Source organism: Lithobates pipiens, unplaced genomic scaffold (genome assembly GCF_037356315.1).
Source record: "Lithobates pipiens isolate NorthernLeopardFrog02 unplaced genomic scaffold, aLitPip1_a1.2 Scaffold_8, whole genome shotgun sequence".
Classification (NCBI taxonomy): domain Eukaryota; kingdom Metazoa; phylum Chordata; class Amphibia; order Anura; family Ranidae; genus Lithobates; species Lithobates pipiens.
In genome coordinates this window covers 669,354,232-669,380,445 of record NW_027507903.1, presented here as the reverse complement: position 1 = coordinate 669,380,445, position 26,214 = coordinate 669,354,232, and the positions used below count along the sequence as shown (strand labels likewise).

The window sequence follows — 26,214 nt, the reverse complement described above, 5'->3', positions numbered from 1 at the left end:
GGGATCCAAGAAAACCCCTGTCCATTGTCTGAGATACCCCAAATACCCATAATCTGACCTTGTGTTGTCCTTCTCATATCTACTACCACCAGGTACCCGGCCACCTAGCGGTAGAAGATAAAAGTGCAACAAGGCAATTATGAAGAAATCAGTGCCTAAGCTCACAAATGCGCTTCTGGAATAATGGTCAAACATTCCCATAGTCCTACTCCTAAATCTTGCGGACAGCCGTCCCAGAAGAGTTGAAGCTGTTATAGCTGTAAAGGGTGGGCCAACTCAATATTGAACCCTACGGACTAATGCGCATTCAGGTGACCGGACTTTTCGACGGACTTGGTCAGACGGACTGGAATCAGTCAGACAATTCGATCATGTGTGGGCTCCAGCAGTGGTTGTGAGGGTCTGTGGGCGGGGGGCTTATCAGAATCTGGAAGCCCCCTTTAACAAGGGGACCACCAGATCCCGCCCCCCCATTTGAAATGGAAACGGGTACATTGTACCCCTACATTTCACAAAAAAAGTCTCAAAATGTTAAAAAAACACAAGACACATCTTGGGACAAGTCCTTTATTAAAAAATAAAAAAAATAAAAATGTCCCACGAAGTCCATTCATAAGGCGGGAGGCACGCCTTATGACGCTTCAGCGTGATGACAGTTCTTTTATAACTGAGGGCAGGGCCAAACGGTGATGTACCTGGGTGACCCCGCCCTCCTTTGACACACAGGGACTTCCCAATGGCTTCCCCGTGGCGTCAGATGGGGCGGGACCACCTGTTTACTTACCCGGGTGGCCCTGCCCCCCCCTTTGACTCACGGGGACTTCCCAATGGCTTCCCCGTGGGCCAACACAATATTGAACCCTACGGACTAAGACTGGGGATGCCATTAAAGTTCATGTGCGTGTAAAGGCAGGTGTCCCAATACTTTTGTTAATAAAGCATATCAGTATCTATAGCTATACAAGCTAACTATTATACTCAAAGCCCCTCCGAGAGCAGCAAGACACCAAGTCCACTGAAAAATTAAGTTTATTTTCTGGGGTTTTGGTTTGGTGTGATTTCTATTTTTGTGGTTTTGTCTGTATCGTGTCAATGTTTTTTTTTTTTTTTTTTTTTATATAAACTAATAAAAAGGATCTGATTTAAAGAAATGTTAAGTATATAGTATCAGGGCTGCCCATAACGTGTTACAAAGCAAAATCTCCACCAGTCACCTACCAGTCAATGTGTCCTGCCAGGTATGGGTTCGCCAACTACCTCCAGCAGTTACAACCAGGACTACTCCTTATTGCTGTCCATTATTTATTTATTTATTTATTTATTTTTAGCAGATCTCCATCTTGTGGGCTTGAATATGTTTCTATCATTCACATACAGAAAACTACTGACCTGGTTGATCTCATCTGTATTTGGGAATATGAGTTTAATTATCTCTGGCTGTACAATGTCCCTGCCACTAAGGGTCGACCTATAAACCTTGGAGATTCTTCTCTTTGGCGGGCGCTTTTTTGTTGCTAACCACTCTCATACCTCGATTAAAGGGGAAGTAAACCCTGATGAGTTTACTTCCTCTTTCATTCCCTGCAAAGGTAAAGCATAATGGACTAGTATGCATCGCATAGTAGTCCATTATGTGTCACTTACCTGACACAGGAGCCAACAATGTCACCGCTGTCCCCTGTAGTCCGGAGCATCCATCTTCTCGGTGGGTCTCGCCGATCCACCGCTGTCATTCGGCGAAGCTGCGATGACGTCACTCCCGCGCATGCGCACGGGAGCCACCACGCGCGGCATATCGCCGTTGACGGGAGCCGCGTTCAGTGCGCCTGCGCGCAGTGCCTGTCTTTCGGCAAATATCTCCTAAACCGTGTAGGTTTAGGAGATATTTCTTGGACCTACAGGTAAGCCTTAATCTAGGCTTGCCTGTAGGTCAAAGTGTGTTGTAAGGGTTTACAACAACTTTAATGTAGTGTAGGTTTATGTAGATTTATTAGTGACTATACTTTATCTATTTTTGGTTTGTAGTTTTTTATGGTCTGTCTCTCCCATGACCTTTGGTGGGAAGGCACGGCCCTTTAGTTGATGTCCCTAGCTGGGCCTGACCGCCTCTCAACCCGGGGTAAATTTCCCGATCCTATTTATGGGGAAAGGTGATTATTTATTGCATTTCTTGTATATTTCTGTGATATCTTTTGTATTCATTTTTTTCCTTCATATCTCCTGATGAAGCAACTGAGCGCCGTGAAACATGTCGAGATACACGGATTGTGGAACGGTTCCCCCCACGCACCTGACAGTCTGAAGTTATAACAGTCTCTGTTTCTATGTTTTTTCCACCAGTTGATACTATGCGCACTGAATTTTTATGTGAGAACAGAGCGGAAGGACAGGAGCCCGCATTAGGCTTGAAAGAATGGAAGTCTACATATTTCTCTTGGTTTTAGTATATTCTATATTCATGCATTACGAAGCAAGAGAAGAGATGAGCTGATGGAGATTGGAGGTATTTTTGAGGTTCAGTGGCACGGTTCAGAGTATCTCCTTCTCACAGATGTACTTGTACTTTATGGCACACTGTCTGTCATCCCAACCGTATTTGTTGCTAAACTGAACGCACTCTTGTCCTCCTGGAAAATCCACTATGGATGAATTATTGGGCTGTCTCTTCCCCCAGAACCTGCAGGAAACAAGAGCAATTAGTGACCGGGGGTGAAGCTGATACTGAACAGGGTAGCAGCACCTGAGTCTTAGAAGATATTTGAGCCGAAATAAAAATAATGCTCAAAGTGAAAGAACCACTGACATTAACAATCTGTATAAAAACCTCTGAAAATGAGTTTTTGACATTAAAAAAATAAATAAATAATCAATCACCATTAGTTACCTTCACTGTGAGACTATGAAATCCAAATAAAGAAATAGCACTTTCGATGTGAATATGTCAGTAGAAGAGTAGGACCAGCATAGGTGCTTTCTCAGGGCTGGCTACTTTTTGAGAAAGGACTGATATTGGTTTAAATTGTTTCTGTATAATGGAGTAAACTGTATTTTATTCGGCTGCTCCCATCTATGCATTAAAAGAGAAATTTTATATTTCTAAATGTTTGCAACTCCTAACCAAAATGTTGAGTATATGTTATGCTAGAGTGGACTGTCCAAGACTATGAGCATGCTGCAAGAAAGGATCAGAGACTGTGGAAATGCTATAGTGGATGATCAGAGACTGTGGACATGGTACAGGGGATGGTCTTAGACTGTGGACATGGTACAGGGGATGGTCTTAGACTGTGGACATGGTACAAGGGATGGTTTTAGACTGTGGACATGGTACAGGGGATGGTCTTAGACTGTGGAAAAGGTACAGGGGATGGTATTAGCCCCTGTACACACGGTCGGACATTCTGCCAACCAAATCCATCGGATTTTGCCTGTCGGATCTTGTCCGAAACTGTTGCATACACACGGTCGGACTAAGTTGTCGAAAAATGCGATCATTCAGAACGTGATGACGTAATTTCGTTACGATGGGACTAGTAGCCAATGGTTTTGATGTAGGAATTTGATCTGAGCATGCGTGGCACTTGGTCCGATCAAAATTCTCTACACATGATCGGAGTATGTCCGATCGAACCAGTTGGCCGGAAAATATTTCCAACATGTTGGAAAATTGGGTCCGACGGATAATCCGACGGAATCAGTCCGATGCATACCACACACAGTCGGATTATCTGACAACACGGTCCGATAGGACACATTCCGACGGATTCTCCGACCGTGTGTACAAGGGCTTAGACTGTGGACATGGTACAGGGGATGGTCTTAGACTGTGGACATGGTACAGGGGATGGTCTTAGACTGTGGACATGGTACAGGGGATGGTCTTAGACTGTAGACAAGGTACTGGGGATGGTCTTAGACTGTAGACAAGGTACAGGGGATGGTCTTAGACTGTAGACAAGGTACTGGGGATGGTCTTAGACTGTAGACAAGGTACAGGGGATGGTCTTAGACTGTGGACATGGTACAGGGGATGGTCTTAGACTGTGGACATGGTACAGGGGATGGTCTTAGACTGTGGACATGGTACAGGGGATGGTCTTAGACTGTGGACATGGTACAGGGGATGGTCTTAGACTGTGGACATGGTACAGGGGATGGTCTTAGACTGTGGATATGGTACAAGGGATGGTCTTAGACTGCGGACATGGTACAGGGGATGGTCTTAGACTGTGGACATGGTACAGGGGATGGTCTTAGACTGTGGACATGGTACAGGGGATGGTCTTAGACTGTGGACATGGTACAGGGGATGGTCTTAGACTGTGGACATGGTACAGGGGATGGTCTTAGACTGTGGATATGGTACAAGGGATGGTCTTAGACTGCGGACATGGTACAGGGGATGGTCTTAGACTGTGGACATGGTACAGGGGGTGGTCTTAGACTGTGGACATTAGACACGTGCATTTCGTTTTGTTCCGAATTTATATTCGGACAAATGTTTTGTTATTTGGAGATTCAGATATAGCCAAATACCAGAATTACAATATAAACAAATTTTACCGAATGCTCTGAATAACGTAATGAAATTCGTTCAAATTTCAGAAATTCAAATCTAATTTCACATTGAACTCCAGTCGAATTCTAACTACACATATTGCGGAAATCAAAGACTTTATGTGTTATTAGACTACCATTTTGAAATGATGATGTTTTTGTTAAGCCAAACAGTGATTTAAAGAGTCATTGTAATCATTTGATGAAGATTTTTCTCTCGTTTGTTCACTTTGCTGCATTCAAATCAAAAACAATATAACATTTTCTTTTCGACCGATTTCGAAAATGTATCAATTTGAACGTTTTGAATTGAAAAAAAAAAAATCTGTAAATTCAAAGAAATTTTAAAATTCCAAATATGAATTGAATGAATCAACCAAATTTAACTAAACAAAATAACTAGATTAACAAATGAAAACAAAACACATTTTTTCGTCATGCACATGTCTAGTGGATATGGTACAGGGGATGGTCTTAGACTGTAGTGCAGGAGAAAGTTTTAGACTGTGGACATGGTACAGCAGATAGATAGAGACTGTGGACATTCTACAGAGGATGATCAGAAACTGTGGACATGATACAGCAGATGGCCAATGACTGTGGACAGTACAGGGGATGGTCAGACTGTGAACATCGTACAGGGAATGGTCTTAGCCTTTGTACACACGGTCGGAGATTCCGACGGAATGTGTCCGATCGGACTGTTTTGTCGGATATTCCGACTGTGTGTGGTCTACATTGGACTGTTTCCGTCGGAGTATCCGACGGACCAAGTTTTCCAACTTGTTGGTAAAATTTTCCGACAAAATGCTCCGATAGGACATACTCCGATAATGTGTAGAGAATTCCGATCGGACAAAGTGCCACGCATGCTCAGATCAAATTCCTACACCAAAGCTATTGGCTACTAGCGTGAACGTAGTCCCGTCGTAACGAAATAACGTCATCACGTCGGATTTTCTGACAACTTTGTCCGACCGTGTGTATGCAACAGTTTCGGACAAAATCCATCGGACAAAATCCAACGGATTTGGTTGTCGGAATCTCTGACCGTGTGTACAAGAGCTAAGACTGTGGTCATGGTACAGGAGATAGGTAGAAACTGTGGACATTCTACAGAGGATGATCAGAAACTGTGGACACTGTACAGGAGACGGTTTGAGACTGTAGACATGGTACAGGGGATAGTCAGACTGTGAACATGGTACAGGAGAAAGTTTTAGACTGTGGACATGGTACAGGAGATAGGTAGAGACTGAGGACATTCTACAGAGGATAATTAGAAACTGTGAACATGATACAGGAAATGATCAGAGACTGTGGACATGGTACAGGAGATGATCAGAGACTGTACACATGGTACAGGAGATGGTCAGAGACTGTGGACATGGTACAGGAGATGGTCAGAGACTGTGGACATGGTACAGGAGATGGTCAGAGACTGTGGACATGGTACAGGAGATGGTCAGAGACTGTGGACATGGTACAGGAGATGGTCAGAGACTGTGGACATGGTACAGGAGATGGTCAGAGACTGTGGATGTAACAGACTCACCCAGGGCAAAGGCTTTTGGAGGGGACTGAAGGATAGCCTCTTGCCTACCGACTATGGGCGCTGGCATTTGATGGAGCTACAAGCATTTAGGAAGATGTTCTGTTATATAATTCAAAAGGACATTATTACATTTAACAATCAAGGAAGCCATGATGGTCTCTGCCAACCTGAAACTCAGTAGACAGATGTTTGTGAAAAGAAAGGAAATTAATTAAATCTAGAAAGCCCTGTGTCTTCTGTTGCCTACTAGTCTGAGAAGGGAAGAGATCACGCATTGTATTGTTGATTGTACTAATTAACTTACCTATTGTCTGCCAGTATTCTGTGCCTCCACCTAGGCTGGTTTAAGCGACTAGTTAATTAGCCCAAGTTAATTCAATCACTGTCAGCTATTAGTTGCTAGTGAGGAAATAGTATACTTTTTTTTTAAATGACAGGATGAAGGTACTTTTCTTTATATTTATACATTTCTCATGGCACTCCATTTCCGTAGTATACCGTTTGTGTTGGTTGCGTTAGCGGTAAAGCGCTGCAATTTTTAACTGTGCTTTAGCATCCTTTTAGTGGCGCTTTCCAGCTGCTAGTAGGGCGCTTTTAACCCCCCACTAACGGCCGAAGAAAGGGTTAAAAGCACCGAAACTGCCCCAAAGATGCTGCTTGTAGGTCTTTCTCTAACGTCTTGCAAGCGTACCGCCCCAGTGTGAAAGCACTTAGGCTTTCTGACTGGGGCTGCAGGGGAGGCATTTTACAGGCACTATTTTTAGCCCTAAAGCGCCTGAAAAACGCCTCAGTGTGAAAGGGGTCTTAGGATAATTATTTTTCTGTATACAATTTCATTTGCATATGATAATGTGACCAGGCTCACCTGGTGTGGTATATAGTCTGTGTGTGTTTTTTCAATAAACAGTTCCAGTTCTCATACAAGCTATTTGTGTGCTAGTCTTGTAGGCTATGCGGCTATAATATCTGGTATCTACTGTATGTTCAGACTGGAGAAAGTGGGAACCCTACTTTATGTGAAAACAATAAAAGTGAAAAATTCCTTCAAATATAGTGCCGGGGTGATCCCCTTAGTCTGGCTACAAAGTGGCGCATCTGTAGCAAACAGCCCCCCACACTGTCTGCCGTTCGGTCCACTTATCCCATCTAGGAGGCGGGCATTGGTGGGGATTGGGCAGTGGCAGACATCAAGGAGCGCCGAGGATTGGGGAATCAGTGGACATCAGGCTGAGGCAGGCATCAGGGCATCAAGTAGTGGCTCCTGTGTCTACTTCTCCTCCCTCCTCCTCGCTTCCACCATGCATCTCCTTCCCTTCCCGTCCAATATGATCGCCTGTCATTTCAGCCAATCGGGTGATGGGAATCAGGCATGCTTCCTGATTGGCCAGGAGGTGGACCAGTGTTGCAACAGCAAATAATAATTCACTGTTGTAACACCTGGGTGGGCTCTTGGTGCAGTGCTCTGCGCCACGAGCCCACCCTATTTTTAAGCCTATTGGATCCTCTGGCTCTAATCAGGTGCTTCAAAAAAACACCTCAGCCGCTGTAATTCAGGCGCCCGGCATCATGAAAGGGGCCAGACACATGAGTGGATGGGCTGCCACTGCTGTGGACATGGTACAGGAGAAGATCTTAGACTGTTTACATGGTATAAGGCAGTGATGGCGAACCTTGGCACCCCAGATGTTTTGGAACTACATTTCCCATGATGCTCCACTACACTGCCGAGTGCATGAGCATCATGGGAAATGTAGTTCCAAAACATCTGGGGTGCCAAGGTTTGCCATCACTGGTATAGGGGATGGACTTAGACTGTGGACATGGTACAGGAGTCAGTCAGACTGTGGACATGTTACAGGAGATGGGTAAAGACTTAAAATGCTACAGTGGATAGTCAGAGACTATGGGCATTCTACAGGGGATTATTAGAGACATGGTACAGGAGATGGTCAGAAACTGTGGACATGGTACAGGAGATGGTCAGAGACCGTGGACATGGTACAGGAGATGGTCAGAGACTGTGGACATGGTACAGGAGATGGTCAGAGACTGTGGACATGGTACAGGAGATGGTCAGAGACTGTGGACATGATACAGGAGTAGGTCAGAGACTGGGGACATGGTACAGGAGTCGGTTAGAAGTGTGTAGTGACTGAGTAAATGCTATATTGGATGGTCAGAGACTGTGGGAATTTTACTGGGGATGATAGGAGACCATGAAAATGGTACAGGAGATGGTCAGACTGTGGACATGGACAGAAGATGGTTAAAGACTATGGACGTGGTACAGAAGATGGTCAAAGACTGTGGACTTACTACAATAGATGACCAGAGACTTTGGATTTACTAAAAGAGATGGTCAAAGACTTTGGAGTTTCTACAGAAGGTGGCCAAAGACTGTGGACCTACTACATGAGATGGTCAGAGACTGTGGACATGATACAGAAGATGGTCGCAAACTGTGGGCATTATACAGAAGATGATCAGAAACTGAAGACTGTGGAAATGGTACAGGAGACTCTGAACAAGCTAGAGGTATGGTTGAAGACAAAGGATATAGTAATACTCCCACTCATTCTACTAGTTGCTGAGCTGCAGAATACTAAAGGGCCACAGGTTTAGCATCAGGGGTGTAGCTGGTTCACAGGAGAATTTTTGGATAAAGCACATTTTATCTTTCAGTTAGATACACTTTTCTGTATGGAAGAAGGAATATAATATTTTGGGGATTCAAGTCTTACTTTGGAGTCATCTCGTAAGAAGTCCCATCAATCCATTCCCAGGCTCCATTGACCATTCTGAGACCGATCCACCAGTACTGATTATCTACAAATCCTTGCAGGAAATTCTTTAAAGAGACAGACAAACGACCATGTTAAAATGTGAACATTTTCCAACGCTCTTCTAGTTTATCTGCACCAGAAAAGTTTACACTCCCTCCCCCACAGTCACACATTATTATTATACATTTATATAGCTCTGACATATACTTCAGTGCTGTACAGAGAATAATAAGCCAGTCACACCAGTCTCTGTACCAGAGGAGCTTACACTCTAATTCCCCCCACAGTCACACACTATTATTATTATACATTTATATAGCTCTGACATATACCGCAGTGCTGTACAGAAAACACTTAACCAGTCACATCAGTCTCTGCACCAGAGAGGTCTTGTGTGCTGCAGCTCTCCCTCTCCAAAAACCAGGTGGCCAGGTGAGTTACCTGGACCTAGTGAGGATAGGAGATTCTGGGGATGATCAGGGTGATGGTCCCCCTGAGGGATCTGATCTGCGATCCCAAGCTTCATCTTCACTTGAAGACCTCGGCTCTGGCCCTAAAAAAAAGGAGAATCTACCCCCACTTTCAGAGAGTGGGTTACTGACCATTTGGTTCATATTGCAAAGGAGGAGGAAAAGCTGATGAGCCTGAAAGCTGAGTGCAGGAAAAAGAAAGTTTCACATGATAAAGCATGGAGCAAGAAGCGAAGGAGCCGAAAACCATCGCTTACTGTTTTGGAGGACGCTACCAGGAAGCAGCAGAACCCGGTGAAATCATTAACCACTTGCTTACTGGGCACTTAAACCCCCCCCCCCCCCCCCCTCAGTCCCAGACCAATTTTCAGCTTTCAGAGCTGATGCACTTTGAATGACAATTGCGCGGGTATACAACACTGTACCCAAATGAAATTTTTATCATTTTTTTCCTACAAATAGAGCTTTCTTTTGGTGGTATTTAATTACAGCTCGGAGTTTTATTTTTTGCTAAACAAACAAAAAAAGATGCAAAAAAAAATAAAAATCATGTTTAATAGTTTGTTATAAAATTTTGCAAACAGGTCATTTTTCTCCTTCATTGAAGTGCGCTGATGAGGCGGCACTGATAGGCTGCACTGGTGGGCACTGATAGGCTGCATTGGTGGGCACTGATAGGCTGCACTGGTGGGCACTGATAGGCATAGTTAAGGCAGCACTAATAGGCACAGATAAGGTGGCACCGATAGGCACAGATAAGGCAGTACTGATGGGCACAGATAAGGTGGCACTGATGGGCAAAGATGGGCACGGATGGGTGGCACGGATGGGTGGCACGGATGGGTGGCACGGATGGGTGGCACTAAGGGGCACTGATAGGTACCACTGATAGATGGGACTGATGGGCACTGATAGGTGGCTCTGATAGGTGGCACTGCTGGGCACTGATGGGCGGCACTGCTGGGCACTGATGGGCACTGGTAGATGACACTGATGGGCACGGATATGTGGCACTGGGGTGCAGCACCGTTGTTGAGGCAGATTGTGGGCACTGTGGGTGGCACTGCTGGGTGGCACTGTGGGCACTGCTGGGTGGCACTGACGGGGGCACTTATGTTTTATTAAGGTGGCACTGGCAGGGGGCAGGTGGGCACTGGCAGGGCTGGCCGTGATCGGGACTGATGTCCCGATCACGGCCGCCGGTGATCGGCTCCGTTGCATCACATGATCAGCTGTCATTGGCTGACAGCTGATCACATGATAAGGGGTCGGGATCGACCCCTTGCTCGGATCAGTGATCAGGCAAGTCTCATAGACTCGCCGACCACAGGGGGCGCGCAGGCCGCTCGTGCACGGGACGACGTCAATAGACGTAGTCCCGGCAAAGGAGGTCCGCGCTGTAGCCGTCATTCGGCTATAGTGCGGATCTCAAGTGGTTAAAGAAAAAGAGTGGAGCTTTCAAGGAAAAGTTCCAGAATGAGGAACTATTCCAAAGAATGAGGGATGACACCAGTCATCCCTCGGGTGAAGGCTGCCGGGTGAAGAGTGAAGAAGGGGGTCCTGGATGCTGCCCCTGTTATCCCATCCACCTCAGGTCTCACCAGAGGAAATGGCAGCCCCTGCTTCCCTCCCTCCCAAGCAAGCTGGAGGAACAGCACAGAAGGTGGAAAATGGATGGGGGGGCTGCTGAACTTTATTCAGGAAATGTAGTTTCCCTTGCGTGGAAGAACTTTTCAATGTTCACCGGATTCTGCTGATGAGGATTATAGCGAGGACTCTGTACCTGGTAAAGGGAAAAGTGACTTTTACCAAGCCGTGCATGGTTAAAAACAGACAGTATGGACACCAGCATGCAGAGAAAAGTTTTGAAGGGAAAACCTCCTGTGTCTGCACAGGGCTCCACAGGAAAGATGGCTGCTGTGCCTGTAGTACTGGACTCTATTACAATGGAATTTGGGACTCTGAACTCTGATGACAGTAAGCCATCTGACTGTGAACTCTGCTGGGGTAAGGGGAAGGGACCTGACATTCTTTTCTGAACCATCCCCGCTGGTTGCCGCAAGTACAGCAGAAAATGGTGGGAAGGGAAATGGCTGCACTCTGAAATGTGTTTCTGAAACTCAGGGAAGAGTGACAAGGAGCGGAGGGCTTTTGCCTAAGTATGTCGGGGTGGAGGAGATGAAGACAGCAGCATCTGGTGTGAGTGGGTCTGCTGGGAGCAGTAGTGCCTCAAATGAATGTGAATTATAAAGCTGCTTGTAATGCTGGATAAGAGAATTTATATGTGTTGGTGGATGGAGTGACACCTGCTCTTACCTCCGATAGTGATTTGCAGAGCGGGGATTCCGAGGGTCCTGCAACCAATGGGCAGGATGCAGCTCTAAGGTCTGGAGTGTCTAATCCTGCAAGTAAAACCTATGCTGGGGCTAAAGCTGTGATAAGATGGTCACATCAGGGGGACAGCTCAGGGGGAGGTCTGCTGCAGGTCTGCCATCTGCTCCCCTGTATTTCAGGCAGAGGAATGTAGTGCTGCAGTTGGGAGGGAGGGGGGTGCATCTCCTATAAGGAGGTTGGTTGTGGACAAGAGTTTGGCAATGGGTTTCAAGGCAGATGACATCTTTGCTGTGATTAGTCCGGTAGGCTCCTATGAGTATGATTTGTCCTTTGTTCGTCCGAGTTCCTTGATATGTTTTGGGAAAAGTAAGAACATGTGTATAGGGGCCTGCTGGAGTGGGAGGGACTTGTCCCAAAACTTGTCTTACGCCAACGTCTTGTGAAGAATGTCACCATCCTGGTAAGGAATGAATCAATTCCTTCTACTGACCTGTCTGTCTGGCTGAGGAGATATGGCGAGCTTCTGACCCCCATTGAAGAAGATTGTGGATGAGAGGGGAATATGGATAGATGGTGGTCAGTGCAGATGAGGTTGCATGTGTGTGGGAATGTGGCCCAGAATCTGCCCTCCTCAGCTTTCTTTGGGAAGGATAGGATTGCCGTGTTTTACCCTGGGCAGCCCAAGCTCTGTAATCAGTGCAGTTCTCTGGGTCATTTTGCCTCCTAGTGTCCAGAGATAAAGTGCTCTCTGTGACAGGGCCTGGGGCATCTGGCTAAGGATTGCAATAGGATCAAATGCAATATTTGAGGGACATCGATCAGACAGGCATGTCAAGTTTTCTGGATTCTATTCCAGGATTTGGAAATGGCAGTTCTTTGGTGAGTTTGACAAAGGTTATCACTGCAGTTGAGGTAGTCAAGGCTATTGATAAGCTTTTCATTAAGAAGTCGCCGGGGCCAGATGGATTGACAGCTGAGTTTTATAAGCACTTTAAGGTTACTCTGGCCCCATATTTGGTGGCGGTTTTTAATGGCTGTCTAAGAGAGGGTTCGGCCTCCCTCCATGTGACAATCTGCAGTGATTCTTCTGTCAAAGGGTAAAGATTCTTTGAGAATTAAGCCCATTAGCCTTTTCAATGTTGATAGAAAGATACTAGCAAAAAAATGTTTTGGCCATTTATCGTCTGTAGCGGGCAATCTACTTTCTCACTACTACCACTGTTCGGTTCAGGTTAGAAGCACTTTTTCAATGGTGTTAGCTGTCCGGGAGGCCCTGGAGCGGTGCAGGGCTGCAGGCTGGAGAAAGAACCTGCTGGCATTGGATCAGGCTAAAGCTTCTGATCAGGTCAATCATGAGTTACCTATGGCTGCTTCTTGGCGAGTATGGCCTGGAGGGGGGCTTTATCGATTGTCTGAAGTCCTTGTACAGAGGGGCTGAAAGATTCATACTTGTGAATGGTTAGATCAGATGGCCTTTTGAGGTTGGCTCTGGTGTGTGTCAGGGGTGTCCTTTGAGTCCTCTGCTATACACATTCACAATTGATCCCTTCATCAGGAGATTAGAAGGCAGGTGGTTGTGTGGAGTGCCTTTGAGCATTGCTGGTGAACCCCTTTTGAGCGTCGTAGCATATGCTGAGGATGCGTCTGTTTTCATTTCTGGGACAGAGGAGGCGGAGGAGGTGATCTCGGTGATGGAGCAGTATGCTAAGTCTTATGGCTCAAAGATCAATCAGGATAAGAATGAGGTTTTCTGGATGGGAGGGGAAGGCAATGCCTTCAAGCTTCCGGACATCTTCCCAGAGTCCCGTCAGGAAATGAAAGTTTTAGGCATCAAATTTTGTCCCGGCGATTACAGCCTTGCAAATTGGGAAGGCAGGCTACAAGATGCCGATGCCAAGGTTGTCAGCTGAAAGGAATGGAAACTCTTACATAGAAAGGATTGATCTGATTAAAAATGACCTGATAAAGGTATTTCTATATGTCAGCTTTGTCTGTGTTTTGCCAGTGTCTCTTTATGCTAAAATCTACAGCTGTTTCTTCCAGCTGTTATGGGGGAACAAACTGAACCTCAGAGATCTGTAACCTACATTCCCAGATGGATGGGTGGCATCAGGGCTGTCTTAATGAGAGGCCCCTGCACTTTCCCCAAAGCTGCTGGTCCTTGAGCCCACGCTGCCCCGAAATTGGGGGCCCCATGATGGCACTGAGAGTGATGGATACACAGGGGAGGCAGGCTGTCATCGGTGCACCGTGCTGTGCAGAACAAAACCTATTATTTCACAGCCAGCAGGGAGGGGAAGGGCCAGAGTGCCGGTGATGCTCTGACCCCACCCCATGCAGCTTGAATGCTCGGGACTTGAAGGCTGCAGGGTAGGAACTGGAGTGGGAGTGGCTGAGTCGGCAGCACTGAGAGCCCACCTGCGGAAGTAGCATTGTGGATGGTATCATGGTGAGCCCAGCTGTCCAGCACTGTTTGCACTGAAAGGCTTGCAATGCCCAGAGGGATGCTCCCTCCTCCGCCCCCTCCTTCTGCCTGCTTAATTGGTATAGGTGAGTGCAGTCCTGGAGGTGGGCACAGAGCCAAAAGTTTACATGCACTGTATCTCCACTGGAAAAGGGGGTACTACATGGATGAAATAATGGTGCTGGGGGATATCAAGGGTGTATGTGGGAAAACAATGCTGAGGGGGGATCTGGGGTGTATAGGGGGTACCAATGCTTGGGGTAGCTTTGGTGGCTATGGTGCTAGAGGTATCAGGGATGTAGAGAGGCAACATTGTAGTGGGGTCAGAGTGCTGGCAGATATCTGGGGTGTAGAGGGGTCAGAGTGCTGGGAGGATATCTGGGGTGTAGAGGGTTCAGAGTGCTGGGGGGATATCTGGGATGTAGAGGGATCAGAGTGCTGGGAGATATCTGGGATGTAGAGGGATCAGAGTGCTGGGAGATATCTGGGGTGTAGAGAGCTCAGAGTGGTGGGGAAATATCTGGGGTGTAGAGGGGTCAGAGTGCTGGAGGGATATCTGGGGTGTAGAGGGGTCAGAGTGCTGGGAGATCCGGGGTGTATAGGGGTAGCAATGCTTGGGGTAGCTTGGGTGGCTATGGTGCCAGAGGTATCAGGGATGTAGAGAGGCAACATTGTAGGGGGTATTAGGGATGTAGTGAGGTCACAATACAAGGAGTATCTTATGGTATATGGTTACAGTGCTAGGGGGAATATCTAGGGTGTAGAGGGGTCAGAGTGCTGGGGGGATATCTAGGGTGTAGAGGGGTCAGAGTGCTGGGGGGATATCTAGGGTGTAGAGGGGTCAGAGTGCTGGGGGGATATCTAGGATTTAGAGGGGTCAGAGTGCTGGGGGGATATCTGAGGTGTAGAGGGGTCAGAGTGCTGGGGGAGATATCTGGGGTGTAGAGGGGTCAGAGTGCTGGGGGGATATCTGGGGTGTAGAGGGGTCAGAGTGCTAGGGGGATATCTGAGATGTAGAGGGGTCAGAGTGCCGGGGGGGGATATCGGGGGTGTAGAGGGGCCATAGTGCTGGGGGGATATCCGGGGTGTAGAGGGGTCAGAGTTTTGGGGGGATATCTGGGGTGTAGAGGGGTCAGAGTGTTGGGGGGATATCTAGGGTATAGAGGGGTCAGAGTTTTGGGGGGATATCTGGGGTGTAGAGGAGTCGAGAGTGCTGGGGGGATATCTAGGGTGTAGAGGGGTCAGAGTGCTGGGGGTATATCTGGGGTATAGAGGGGTCAGAGTGCTGGGGGGATATCTAGGGTGTAGAGGGGTCAGAGTTTTGGGGGGATATCTGGTGTGTAGAGGAGTCAGAGTGCTGGTGGGCTATCTAGGGTATAGAGGGGTCAGAGTTATGGGGGTATATCTGGGGTGTAGAGGGGCCATAGTGCTGGGGAGGCATCAATCTAGCAGATATATTGTATGCACAGGACAGCTTTGTTACTTTATGTATGTAGTATTTTCCCACTGTTTCTTTGCTGTATAGAATGATTGTTCATGTAGTTAATGCGGAGCTCCATCCAAAAGAGGAAGCTCCACTTGTCTGCCTCCTACCTAGCATTACTTTGCCCAGGGGCTCATGATGCTATTAAGATGGCCCTGGATAGCCTAGGTATGGTCATCCCAGTGGTGTTCTTTTCTCTGATGTTTTTGAAACATAACTTTGGTAATATGCTGGCAGAGGAACTGCCTGGGCGGGTTGCTATTTTTTTTGTTAGTCCTGGTTTAGGCCTTTACTGCAAAACTGGGAGAATGGTGGGCCAGTGAAAAGCCTGAGGGTCCGACATGGTAAGCTCCCAGCTTACGTTGCTCCATGTCTGAAAGTGCTTCGGCAGTGGAGAGTAATGGTGGAGGAAGTCCTAGGAAGGCCTTGGAGAAGAGGGTTGTTGAATCTGCCTTTAGTGAGCCACTGGCCTTGAGGGATTACCTAGGCCCTGTTATGAGGGAGCAAATCCTTTTAAAGTTTTCAGATTTGGCCTGGCTCTTGTTCCATGGCTGACTCTACGTGAAGGGCAACTTGAAGCATCGCTCTGCGGAGAACCGTGGTTGTGCGAGAATGGAGTGTGACGGTGTGGACCATTTCTTGCTTCAGTGCCCCTTCAAATAGAAGTCTAAAAGTGGGTGGGTCGGGGCTCTGGGTGTCCCTTTCCTTTCTCGCTTGAGTTATGCGGAGTGGTCATACGGGGCCTTTGAGGCACATCAGGATTTTGATTTTGAGACACTTTTTCTAGTTAGCCTGGTAGTCCATTACTTCATGTGGTTTCCACTTAGAAAAAAATCCATCCTGTTGAGTTGATGGTTCACAACATTCTGGGTGAAGTTGGGAAGATTCAGGGTCTTGAGAAGGACAGGTGGCACCCAGGGGCCTGGACAAAAGCATGGAGGAATGTCAGCTCCCCGTAGCTGCTGTCAGTCAGTCTCTGGGTGTGCGGCTTTTCTTTCTGTCCTTTCACGACCCCTAGATTTTATAAGATCAGATTTTTGAAAAAAGGACCGCATGCATGGGTTAAATGTGTAATCATTTCTTGTCCTTGTCCCCCCCCCCCACCCAGTTACACACTGTTATTATTATACATTTACATAGCTCTGACATATACCACAGTGCTGTACAGAGAACACTGAGTAAGTCACAGCAGTGTCTGTACCAGAGGAGCTTACACTCTAATGTCCACCCACAGTCACACACTATTATTACCGTATATACTCGAGTATAAGCCGAGATTTTCAGCCTCTTTTTTGAGGCTGAAAGTGCCCCCCTCGGCTTATACTCGAGTCATCGCTGTCTGCCCGCTCGATCAGCGTGTCGAGCAGACAGACAGCGGCCATTCTATTCAAAAGCCGCGCCTCCGGCTCCGCCTTCGCCTGTGATAGGCGGAACACTGAATTTCCCAGCAGCCTGTGTTCCGCCTATCACGGACATCGTATCATCCTCGTACTACGGACGAGGATGATACGACGTCTGTGATAGGCGGAACACAGGCTGCTGGGAAATTCAGTGTTCCGCCTATCACAGGCGAAGGCGGCGGCGCAGCTTTTGAACTTTACAATGGCCGCCGACGAAGAGGGCACGGGACGGCACGGCACGGGACGGGACGGGACGGGGGCAAGGCAAGGCACGACACGGGACGGATGCAAGGAGGCAAGGCACGGCACGGGACGGAGGCAAGGAGGCAAGGCACGGGACGGAGGCTCGGGACAAAGGTAGGCTGGACACACACACACACACACACACACACACACACACACACACACACACACACACACACACACACACACATGGATGGAGACACACACAGGGATGGATGGATGGATGGATGGAGACACACACACACAGGGATGGATGGATGGAGACACACACACACAGGGATGGATGGATGGATGGATGGAGACACACACACACAGGGATGGATGGATGGATGGACACACACACACACAGGGATGGATGGACGGACACACAGGGATGGACGGACACACAGGGATGGACGGACACACAGGGATGGACGGACACACAGGGATGGACGGACACACACACAGGGATGGACAGGCATGTCTCACCCTCGGCTTATACACGAGTCAATAAGTTTGCCAGTTTTTTTGGGGGTAAATTGGGGGCCTCGGCTTATATTCGGGTCGGCCTATACTCGAGTATATACGGTATACAAATTGGATAACGTTTCATGTGCGTGAAATTTCCTACACAACTGACAATGTGATAATACGGAGACATTTAGGACTCTGGATATGTTTTGTGCCATTGTGATTTTCATTTACCCAATTAAAGAAATGTGGTCCTGTTCAATATTGTATAGAAATGTATAAGACCCCCGTCCCATCATTAGCTGACATTTTGTTTTTAATCTTCCGATCTCAACACAATGAAGTCATATTTTGCTCCTTATATATGTTTCATCATCAGGTACAGCTCCTTTCCGATAGGCTCTGAGAAAGGGCGAGGGGAATATGAAAGGACATGCAAAGGAATACAACGGAAGTCACCAAATGCCCGCAGGAGATAAAATGACGTAAAATTTCGAGCTGCCAAAATATTCCAAATAAGGGAGCAGCAAAAGAAAGCATGCCAGACCAAATTCATAAAGGAGTCCAAAACAAGACAACTAAGGCCGCGTACACACGCGCGGACTGTTCGCCCAACTTTGTCCGCTGAACAGTGTTTGGGCGGACAGTCCGCTCGTGTGTGGGCTTTCAGCGGACAGTTTCAGCGGACAGTTTGACGAACAAGGTTTTTCGGAAATTCCGTAAAACTGTCCGCTGAAACCTTGTTTGAGCGAACAGTCCGCCCGTGTGTAGGCTTGTTCGACAAACTAAGTTCCGCGCATGCTCAGAAAGGCTTAACACGCCGAAAGTTATAATGCAATGTATAGGACGTCGTATTTTTCGTCCCGTCGTACGTGCCGTTCACGTCATCGCGCACGGTTTCAGCAAACTGTTCGTTCGTCGTGTGTGGCCATGTCCGTCCATGCTAATTTTGAGCGGACTGTTTGCCGAAACTGTTTGACGGACAAAGTTGGGCGAACAGTCCGCGCGTGTGTACGCGGCCTAACATGTTTTGAGGGAACACCTCCTTCACCCACCTTCATCTGGGCTACAAGACATATACAAGTACACAGCTATAAGCCCCTGTACACACGGTCGGAGATTCCGATGGAATGTGTCCGATCGGACCGTGTTATCGGATAATCCAACTGTGTGTGGTCTCCATCGGACTGTTTCCGTCGGAATATCCGACAGAACCAAGTTTTCCAACTTGACTATAAAATTTTGCGACAACATGCTCCTATCGGACACACTCCGATCATGTGTAGCCTACTCCGACTGACAAAGTGCCACGCATGCTCAGAACAAATTCCTAGACCAAAGCTTTTGGCTACTAGCCTAAACGTAGTCCCGTCATAACGAAATAACGTCATCATGTTATGTACAATTGGATTTTCCGACAACTTTGTCCGACCGTGTGTATGCAACAGTTTCAGACAAAATCCGTCGAACAAAATCCAACGGATTTGGTTGTCAGAATGTCCGACCATGTGTACAAGGGCTTACAATATGAAAATTGTAAACCAAAAATAGGTGGAACCAATATCCATACATAGAGCCTAAAACCAACCGCGTTATGAACAAAACCAAAAAATGTCTTGCATGTACAGTAAATACCAAATTAATTTGTGTAATTTGGTACATATATGCATAAGATCCAGTTTTTTTTTAACTTTCAATATTCATACGTTTATATTAGTACTTGGATTGCAGCCCTGTTAAAGGTGGAGAGTGTTTTTTCCCCCTGAAACGTGTTGGTTGTCTGGGTCATTAAAGCTTTTTTGGACTCCTTCACAAATTTGGCCTGGTGCTTCGTCTTCAGGTTTAAGCTCTGAGTGACATTCCCGGGGGCCCATTGGAGGGTAGCCCAGGAAGCTTTTCAAATGATTGTGATCCTTCCCTCTACTACTCTGCATCAATAAGTATTGAAGACCCCCCGTCTCTTGGATTTATCCTCCTACAATATTCTAAATATCTGCATCAAGCAAATCATTGTTATCTGGGATGTATTTAGCTTCATATTAATTGGTTAATCCATTAGAGGAAATTGTGTCGCTTCTAAGAGGAGGCCACATGGGAAGGTCATACTCGAGCCTCTTTATTTCTCCATTGTGGTGCTCACCACTCTTACCATCTCATCCTCCCCATTAATGATCACCAGGTGAGCCTTGTTTTTCTCACAGTCTTCCTTGGCAGAATTCATTGGCACCTCTTTTGTGGACTTGTAGTAACAGCTGAGGCCATAATGCTTCCAGGACTTATCACACAATGGTTGAGCAGAGCCTGAGAAAAAGAGAGAGAGAGGGATGGCAAAAATAATCTCAGATTATGAGGGACTTTTCCCATTCTATAAACTTTTTATTAAAGGAAAACGCAATGCAATCAAATGTTAATTATTAACATGACTGAGTCACATATATTCTATGTGGTGGAAAGTTTTTGGACACCCGACCATTACACCTACAGTATATGCACTTGTTGTAAATCCCTTTTGGCCATGGCCATATGGAGGTGGCCTCACTACTTTTGATTAGGCTTAAAAAGATTTGAAGGTGTCTGTGGTGATTTGTGCCCATTTGTAAGGTCGGGTACTAGGGTTGCCACCTCATCCCTTTAAAACCGAAAACATGACTAGTGTATAACCTAGGTGACTTCTTCCCCTTTTCCAATCTTTACCACTGCTACGCCCCTTACCTTTTAAACACCCCAGAAACTGAGACCACACCAATCTGGAGTAAAACATGGCCGTAGCAGCCAATTATCTTTATTATAAAATTATTCAAAAATAATTAACATAAATAACATAAATAACATAAATTAACAAATCTAAACTCAAGTATTAAGGCACTTCCTCCCTTAAACTCCTCCCGTTGGTCTGTGCTAAGATAAACCCACCAAACCACCATCATAAAACTTCCGGCACTGCGGTCCCCAACTCTAATAGACCTCAAGCTGACAAACTAGCTCAGAGGCCAAACACTGACCGCAGTGCACCTAATACCAACTTCAGCTAAAACCACTGTTAGCTGTACACCACCGACGGGTACTATACCACCGATAGGTCCCGCACTCTTCGATCACTGGGGTAAATCCTTCATCCGCACAGACCAACAACATGCCACCACACGCAAGGGCAAAACCTTACCCTTGCGCGCCCTGCCACACCCTCAATGCTCTCTGAATCCCATCCTGAATACCCAGGGACCATAAATCCGTCCCTACATCATTCAGGTGCACCCCATCCCTCCTAAGGTAGCGCCAAGTGTCCACCTCCAACTCTAAGTGCTTCACTGCCAACCCCCCATTCCTGACCACAAAACCACTAACCTCTTTATTGATATTATTTCTGGCCCTGTTAATTTTTTCAACAGACCTTGCGAACCTCCAGGACGTACGACCCACCATGATCGACCACACAATAAGCATGCATGGGAAGGCAAGGCGGAGCTGCCAAAAATCAAGCATAATGGCCTTAACCAAATCCAGCATAGTTTTAACACCCAAGTCGTTGCCCCCAACGTGCAACACCAGCACATCTGGAGGCCCGTCCAAGCGTGCAAATCTATGCACTTCCACCACTGCCCTGTCCCATAGCATGCCCGGCACACCCAGCCACCGTATAACTGCATCCTGCCTGGAAAACCCGAGTTGATGGCCGTCCGGGCGAGCATCCCCCCGTCTGGCCCCCCAACAAACATACGAGTGGCCAACTATCCACGCCAACCCCTGTCGTCCGCCTGTAAGAAAAAGAGAGAAGACAATACACCCCAACGTCAATAAGCAACACCATCCAGCACAACCCCCCAACAGTCCCCTCCTGAAGTTAAACCAATAAATGCGGGTGGACGTAAGACAGGAACCGCTGAGATTCCCATCGCCCAATGCGCTTTACCGCCACTTCATCCAAACCCCACTTAACCGCTTCCGTCGCCGCCCCTATACGGAAGGAATGTGAAGAGAATTTTTGCTCCCCCAAACCCAACGCAACCAGGCATCGCTTAAAAATTGTCGTAAACTGAAACCTCGAAAGCGACCGTCCATCCTGATGCACCAAAAACGACCCACCCACAACCGGACGCACACTCAAAAAACTGCGCACCAACCCAATAGGGCACAAGGGCGAACCGGGAAGCGCAAACACTTGCACCATCTTACCCTTGCCCCGCTGATCCGTTTTCGACCGGCTCACCAGAATGGACAGCCGATCACTCTCACACACCATACACCATCTGGATACGACAGATGATGAATCAGCCTGAACTTGTTGGGCTCCTTCTTGGGCACCACACCCAAAGGCGAGACCACCAAATTCAGAATAGGTGCCACTGAAAATGGGCCCCCGATGCTCCCCAACGACACTTGCTTTCGCAACTTTTTTCCGACACCACTCCCGCGTGTTGCAAAGCCGACCGCAGATTGCGGGCCAAGGTGGGGTGCTACACCCAACTGCGCCGGAATCCGAAACCCCTCCGCAAACCCCTGTGCCAGCAACTGCGCAGCCTCCCGATCCTGATATCTAGCGAGGAAAGGCAGCATCCTTCCCACCCTCACCGGCGTGGTCCCCTTTTCCCACAGCATCACTGGGCCTGCCTTTTCCCTGCTTAAAACAGCGGGACAAGGGATGCCCCCCCCCACCACAGCCAGAGCACTCATGCTTGTACTTGCATGACCCTCCGAACTTGCAGGAGCCCTCGTTGTACTGCCAGCACACCCCTTTTTTCCTTGTGGCCGATTGTCCGGGGGTAGTGGACCCACCGGCCCCACCCTGAAAAAACTGGCTAGGCGACCGCGCTGAGATCATAAGGCGCATCCACAGGCTGATGAAAAGACGGGCGAATAGCCCTCCGCTGACGAAATTGTTCGTCGTAACGCAACCAAGACGTTCCCCCATAGACTCGATAGGCCTCTCCCACGGTGTCCAGGTAGCAGAAAAGGGCAGAACAGTGCTCCGGGTTCTTCTCCCCTATCACGCTCGCCAATATGGCGAACGCCTGCAGCCAATTCGCAAACGTCCGCGGAATGAGCCTATATCTCCTCTTCTCCTCGTCCTCCTTCTTGTGGTCCTCCGGCCTTACCCTATCGAGATTAAACTTCTCCAATGGCAGGAGAGCGAAAATCTCCACGTATTCGCCCTTCCATATCTTCTCCTTAACTTCCGGCTTCAGATGGGCCCCCAGGGGCCCCTCGAAGCATACGTAAACCTCACATTCCGCCGCATCCGCTAAGCGAACTAAGTCATGCTTTTTTGCGGTTTCAGTGGTCGCCTTCTCCACCCCCTGATCAGCCACCGCTGCCACCGGGGCGGCAGGCACCACCACCGAGGCGGCAGGGGCCGCTGTCTCAACCGCCATGCTCTCCGCACCCCCCGACCCCCCCCCCCCGTCCCCACCAACCCCCGTGCTCGGGCCCACCCAAGCCGCTGCCGGGGGAAGACCCCCGCACCCACACGGCTCAAAACGCTGGACCAGCTCCTTCAGACCCGCCAGGAACCCCCGCAAACCCGCGTCCCCCACCGCGCGGTCGGATACCAACGCCGGCGGAGTGGCCGGTGCGGCCCCCAATGGCCGCCCCTTGCAGACACGCCCCAACCCCACATCAACATTCAAAGCAGACAAATAATGCAAGGACTCACCGTGTTGCCTGGATGGGGCCCCACCAGCCAAAGGTCCCGAGTCCACCACCGCCAGACGCTCCTGCTGCCCATCGTCGTCCGACTGCAACAGCTCCCCCTCTGAGCGACTTTCCGGGAGTTCCGCCTCGCTTGCCGACTGCTCTCCAGCGGATGTGTCACTGGATGCCGGGGATCCGCGGACCTTCCGTTTCCTCCGTAACGCACCAGATCCGCACGATGATTTCTTCACCGCCTTTCCGGGACCCTCTCGTTGCTGCTCGCAGTGCCGTTCCAGGCCACTGCCCGACGCCAGCACGACTCCACCACCAGCCTGCGCCCGGTGACCCCCCACAGGAGTCCCCTGCCGCTTGCCAGTCCCAGAGGGGCCACCTGCTGTCTGTCCCTGCAGCCCAGCAGCCATCTTCCCATGCAGTCCACCGGTAAGCCCCGCCCCCGCCACCGCCATGCCAGGAGCTGGGGCCCTGTGCTCAACACGGGGCCTCCCCACCCTCCCAGCACCAGTATTTCCCCTGTCAGGCTCCCCCACCGCCTTGCCATCTCCATGGGTCCTCTTCCTGGAGCCCCCCCGCTAACGGTGCCGCCGTTCGCTTCGTGGGCGGGCCAGAGGGGGGCTGGTGACCCCCACCACGTGTACCAACAGTCCCAGGGAGGGGGGAGAGAGGGGGGTCCGGCGAAAAAACGGTCCGGAGGCCGCGAGCGCCGCACTCACGCCGTCTCCCGGCCGGGCCGCACTGCCGCTGGGGTAGACTCGCCCAGCGCCGCCGCCAGCCGTGCCTCCAGCCATCCAGGGCCCCTGGACGCCGATTCGGCCTTCAGCCTGGCGAAAAGCTCCTCCACCGCTGCCATGGCTCCTAACAAGCTCGCTCCACTCTGCAGACTGAGGAGGGGAGGAGCCGCCCCCTCTAAACTATACTTCTGCTCCTCCCCTCCCAGAAAGACCACAGTACTGCCCTCTCCAGTCCTGTGTCCCTGTTAACCCCTGTCATGCCGCCCTGCGCTTATTCTGCTTGTGTTCTGCTCCGGGCTTTCTTATTAATTACACGCGTTCTGTGGCTGATTAAGGTGATAATTAAACTCACTTGGTGCCTTATCTGCATGAAATTAGCCTCAGAACCCGTGTAATTCATATGTGTTCGAGTTTAAAGGGATGAGATGGCAACTCTATCAGGTACTGATGTTGCTTGAGAAGGCCTGGATCACAATCAGCATTCAAAGGTGTTCAGCAGGGTGGAATTCAGGGCTTTGTGCAGGACATACAAGTTCCTCGGCACCAAAATGGTCACACCATGCCTTTTTGATGCTGGCTTTGTACACAGGGGCACCGTCATGCTGGAACAGGAAAGAGTTTCCTTAATTACTTCCTATCCGGGCCAATTCTCGCACTTTACTCCTACATGTAAAAAAATCATAATTTGCTCAAAATGCTCAACTACACTGCAGAGTGTTTGATTATCATGGGAAATGTAGTTCCAAAACATCTGGGGTGCCAAGGTTCGCCATCACTGGCCTAGGCCATCTTTATGTAGAGCAACAATTCTTTTTTTCAGACCCTCAGAGAGTTCTTTGCCAGGAGGTGCCATGTTGAACTTCCGGTGACCAGTATAAGGCTGGATTCACACTATATTACCAAAAGTATTGGGACACCTGCCTTTAGACGCACATGAACTTTAAGGGCATCCCAGTCTTATGCCCCGTACAGACGATCGGACATCCATGGGATTTTTTCCGACGGATGTTGGCTCAAACTTGTCTTGCATACACATGGTCACACACACAAAGTTGTCGGAAATTCCGATCGTGAAGAACACAATGACGTTAAACATGCACAACGGGACTATAAAGAGGAAGTTCAATAGTCAGTAGCCAATAATTTCCGTCTCGTAATTTATTCTGAGCATGCATGGCACTTTGTGTGTCGGAACTTGTCTACATGAATTTACGCGATCGGATTTTGTTGTCGGAAAGTTTTAGATCCAGCTCTCAAACTTTGTGTGTCGGAAATTCCGATGGAAAAAGTCAGATGGAGCCCACATACGTCTGAATTTCCGACAGTGAGCTCCGATCACACATTTTCCGTCGGAAAGTCCGACCGCGTGTATGGAGCATAAGTCCGTAGGGTTCAATACTGAGTTGGCCCACCCTTTGCAGCTATAACAGCTTCAATTCTTCTGGGAAGGCCGTCTACAAGGTTTAGGAGTGTGTGTGTGGGGTTGTTTTTCAGGGGTTGGGCTTGGCCCCTTAGTTCCTGTGAAGGGATCTCTTAAGGCATCAGCATACGAGGACATTTCGGACAATTTCATGCTCCCAACTTCGTGAGAAGAGTTTGGAGATGGCCCCTTCCTGTTCCAACATGACTGCGCACCAGTGCACAAAGCAAGGTCCATAAAGACATGGAGGAGCGAGTTTGGGGTAGAGGAACTTGACTGGCCTGCACAGGGTCCTGAGGTTCAGGAGTGTGTCTATGGGAAGGTATGACCATTCTTCCAGAACCACATTTGTGAGGTCAGGCAATGATGTTGGAGAGAAGATCTGGCTCACAGTCTCCGCTCTAATTCCTTTCTGAGTCCTGACCTCAACCCAATTGAATGCCTTTGGGATGAATTAGAGTGGAGACTGCGAGCCAGGCCTTCTAGTCCAATATCAGTGCCCTGACCTCACAAATGCACTTCTGGAAGAATGGTCAAATATTCCCATAGACACATCTCCTGAACCTTGTGGACGGCCTTCCCAGAAGAGTTGAAGCTGTTATAGCTGCAAATGGCGGGCCAACTCAATATTGAACCCTACGGACTAAGACTGGGATGCCATTAAAGTTCATGTGTGTG

General features: G+C 48.6%; 1 protein-coding gene across 1 annotated transcript in view; it reads right to left on the bottom strand.

Moving 5' to 3' along the window:
* Nucleotides 1-1,285: 1,285 nt before the first annotated feature.
* The window catches only part of LOC143961937 (uncharacterized), a 124,172-nt gene continuing 99,243 nt past the window's right edge, over nucleotides 1,286-26,214 (bottom strand). The window contains exons 12-14 of the mRNA XM_077471270.1: nucleotides 19,889-20,040; nucleotides 8,854-8,960; nucleotides 1,286-2,677 (exon numbers count right to left, since the gene is read on the bottom strand). Coding sequence (XP_077327396.1) covers nucleotides 2,530-2,677; nucleotides 8,854-8,960; nucleotides 19,889-20,040 — 407 coding nt within the window. The 3' untranslated portion in view covers nucleotides 1,286-2,529. The remainder of the gene's footprint in view (nucleotides 2,678-8,853; nucleotides 8,961-19,888; nucleotides 20,041-26,214) is intronic.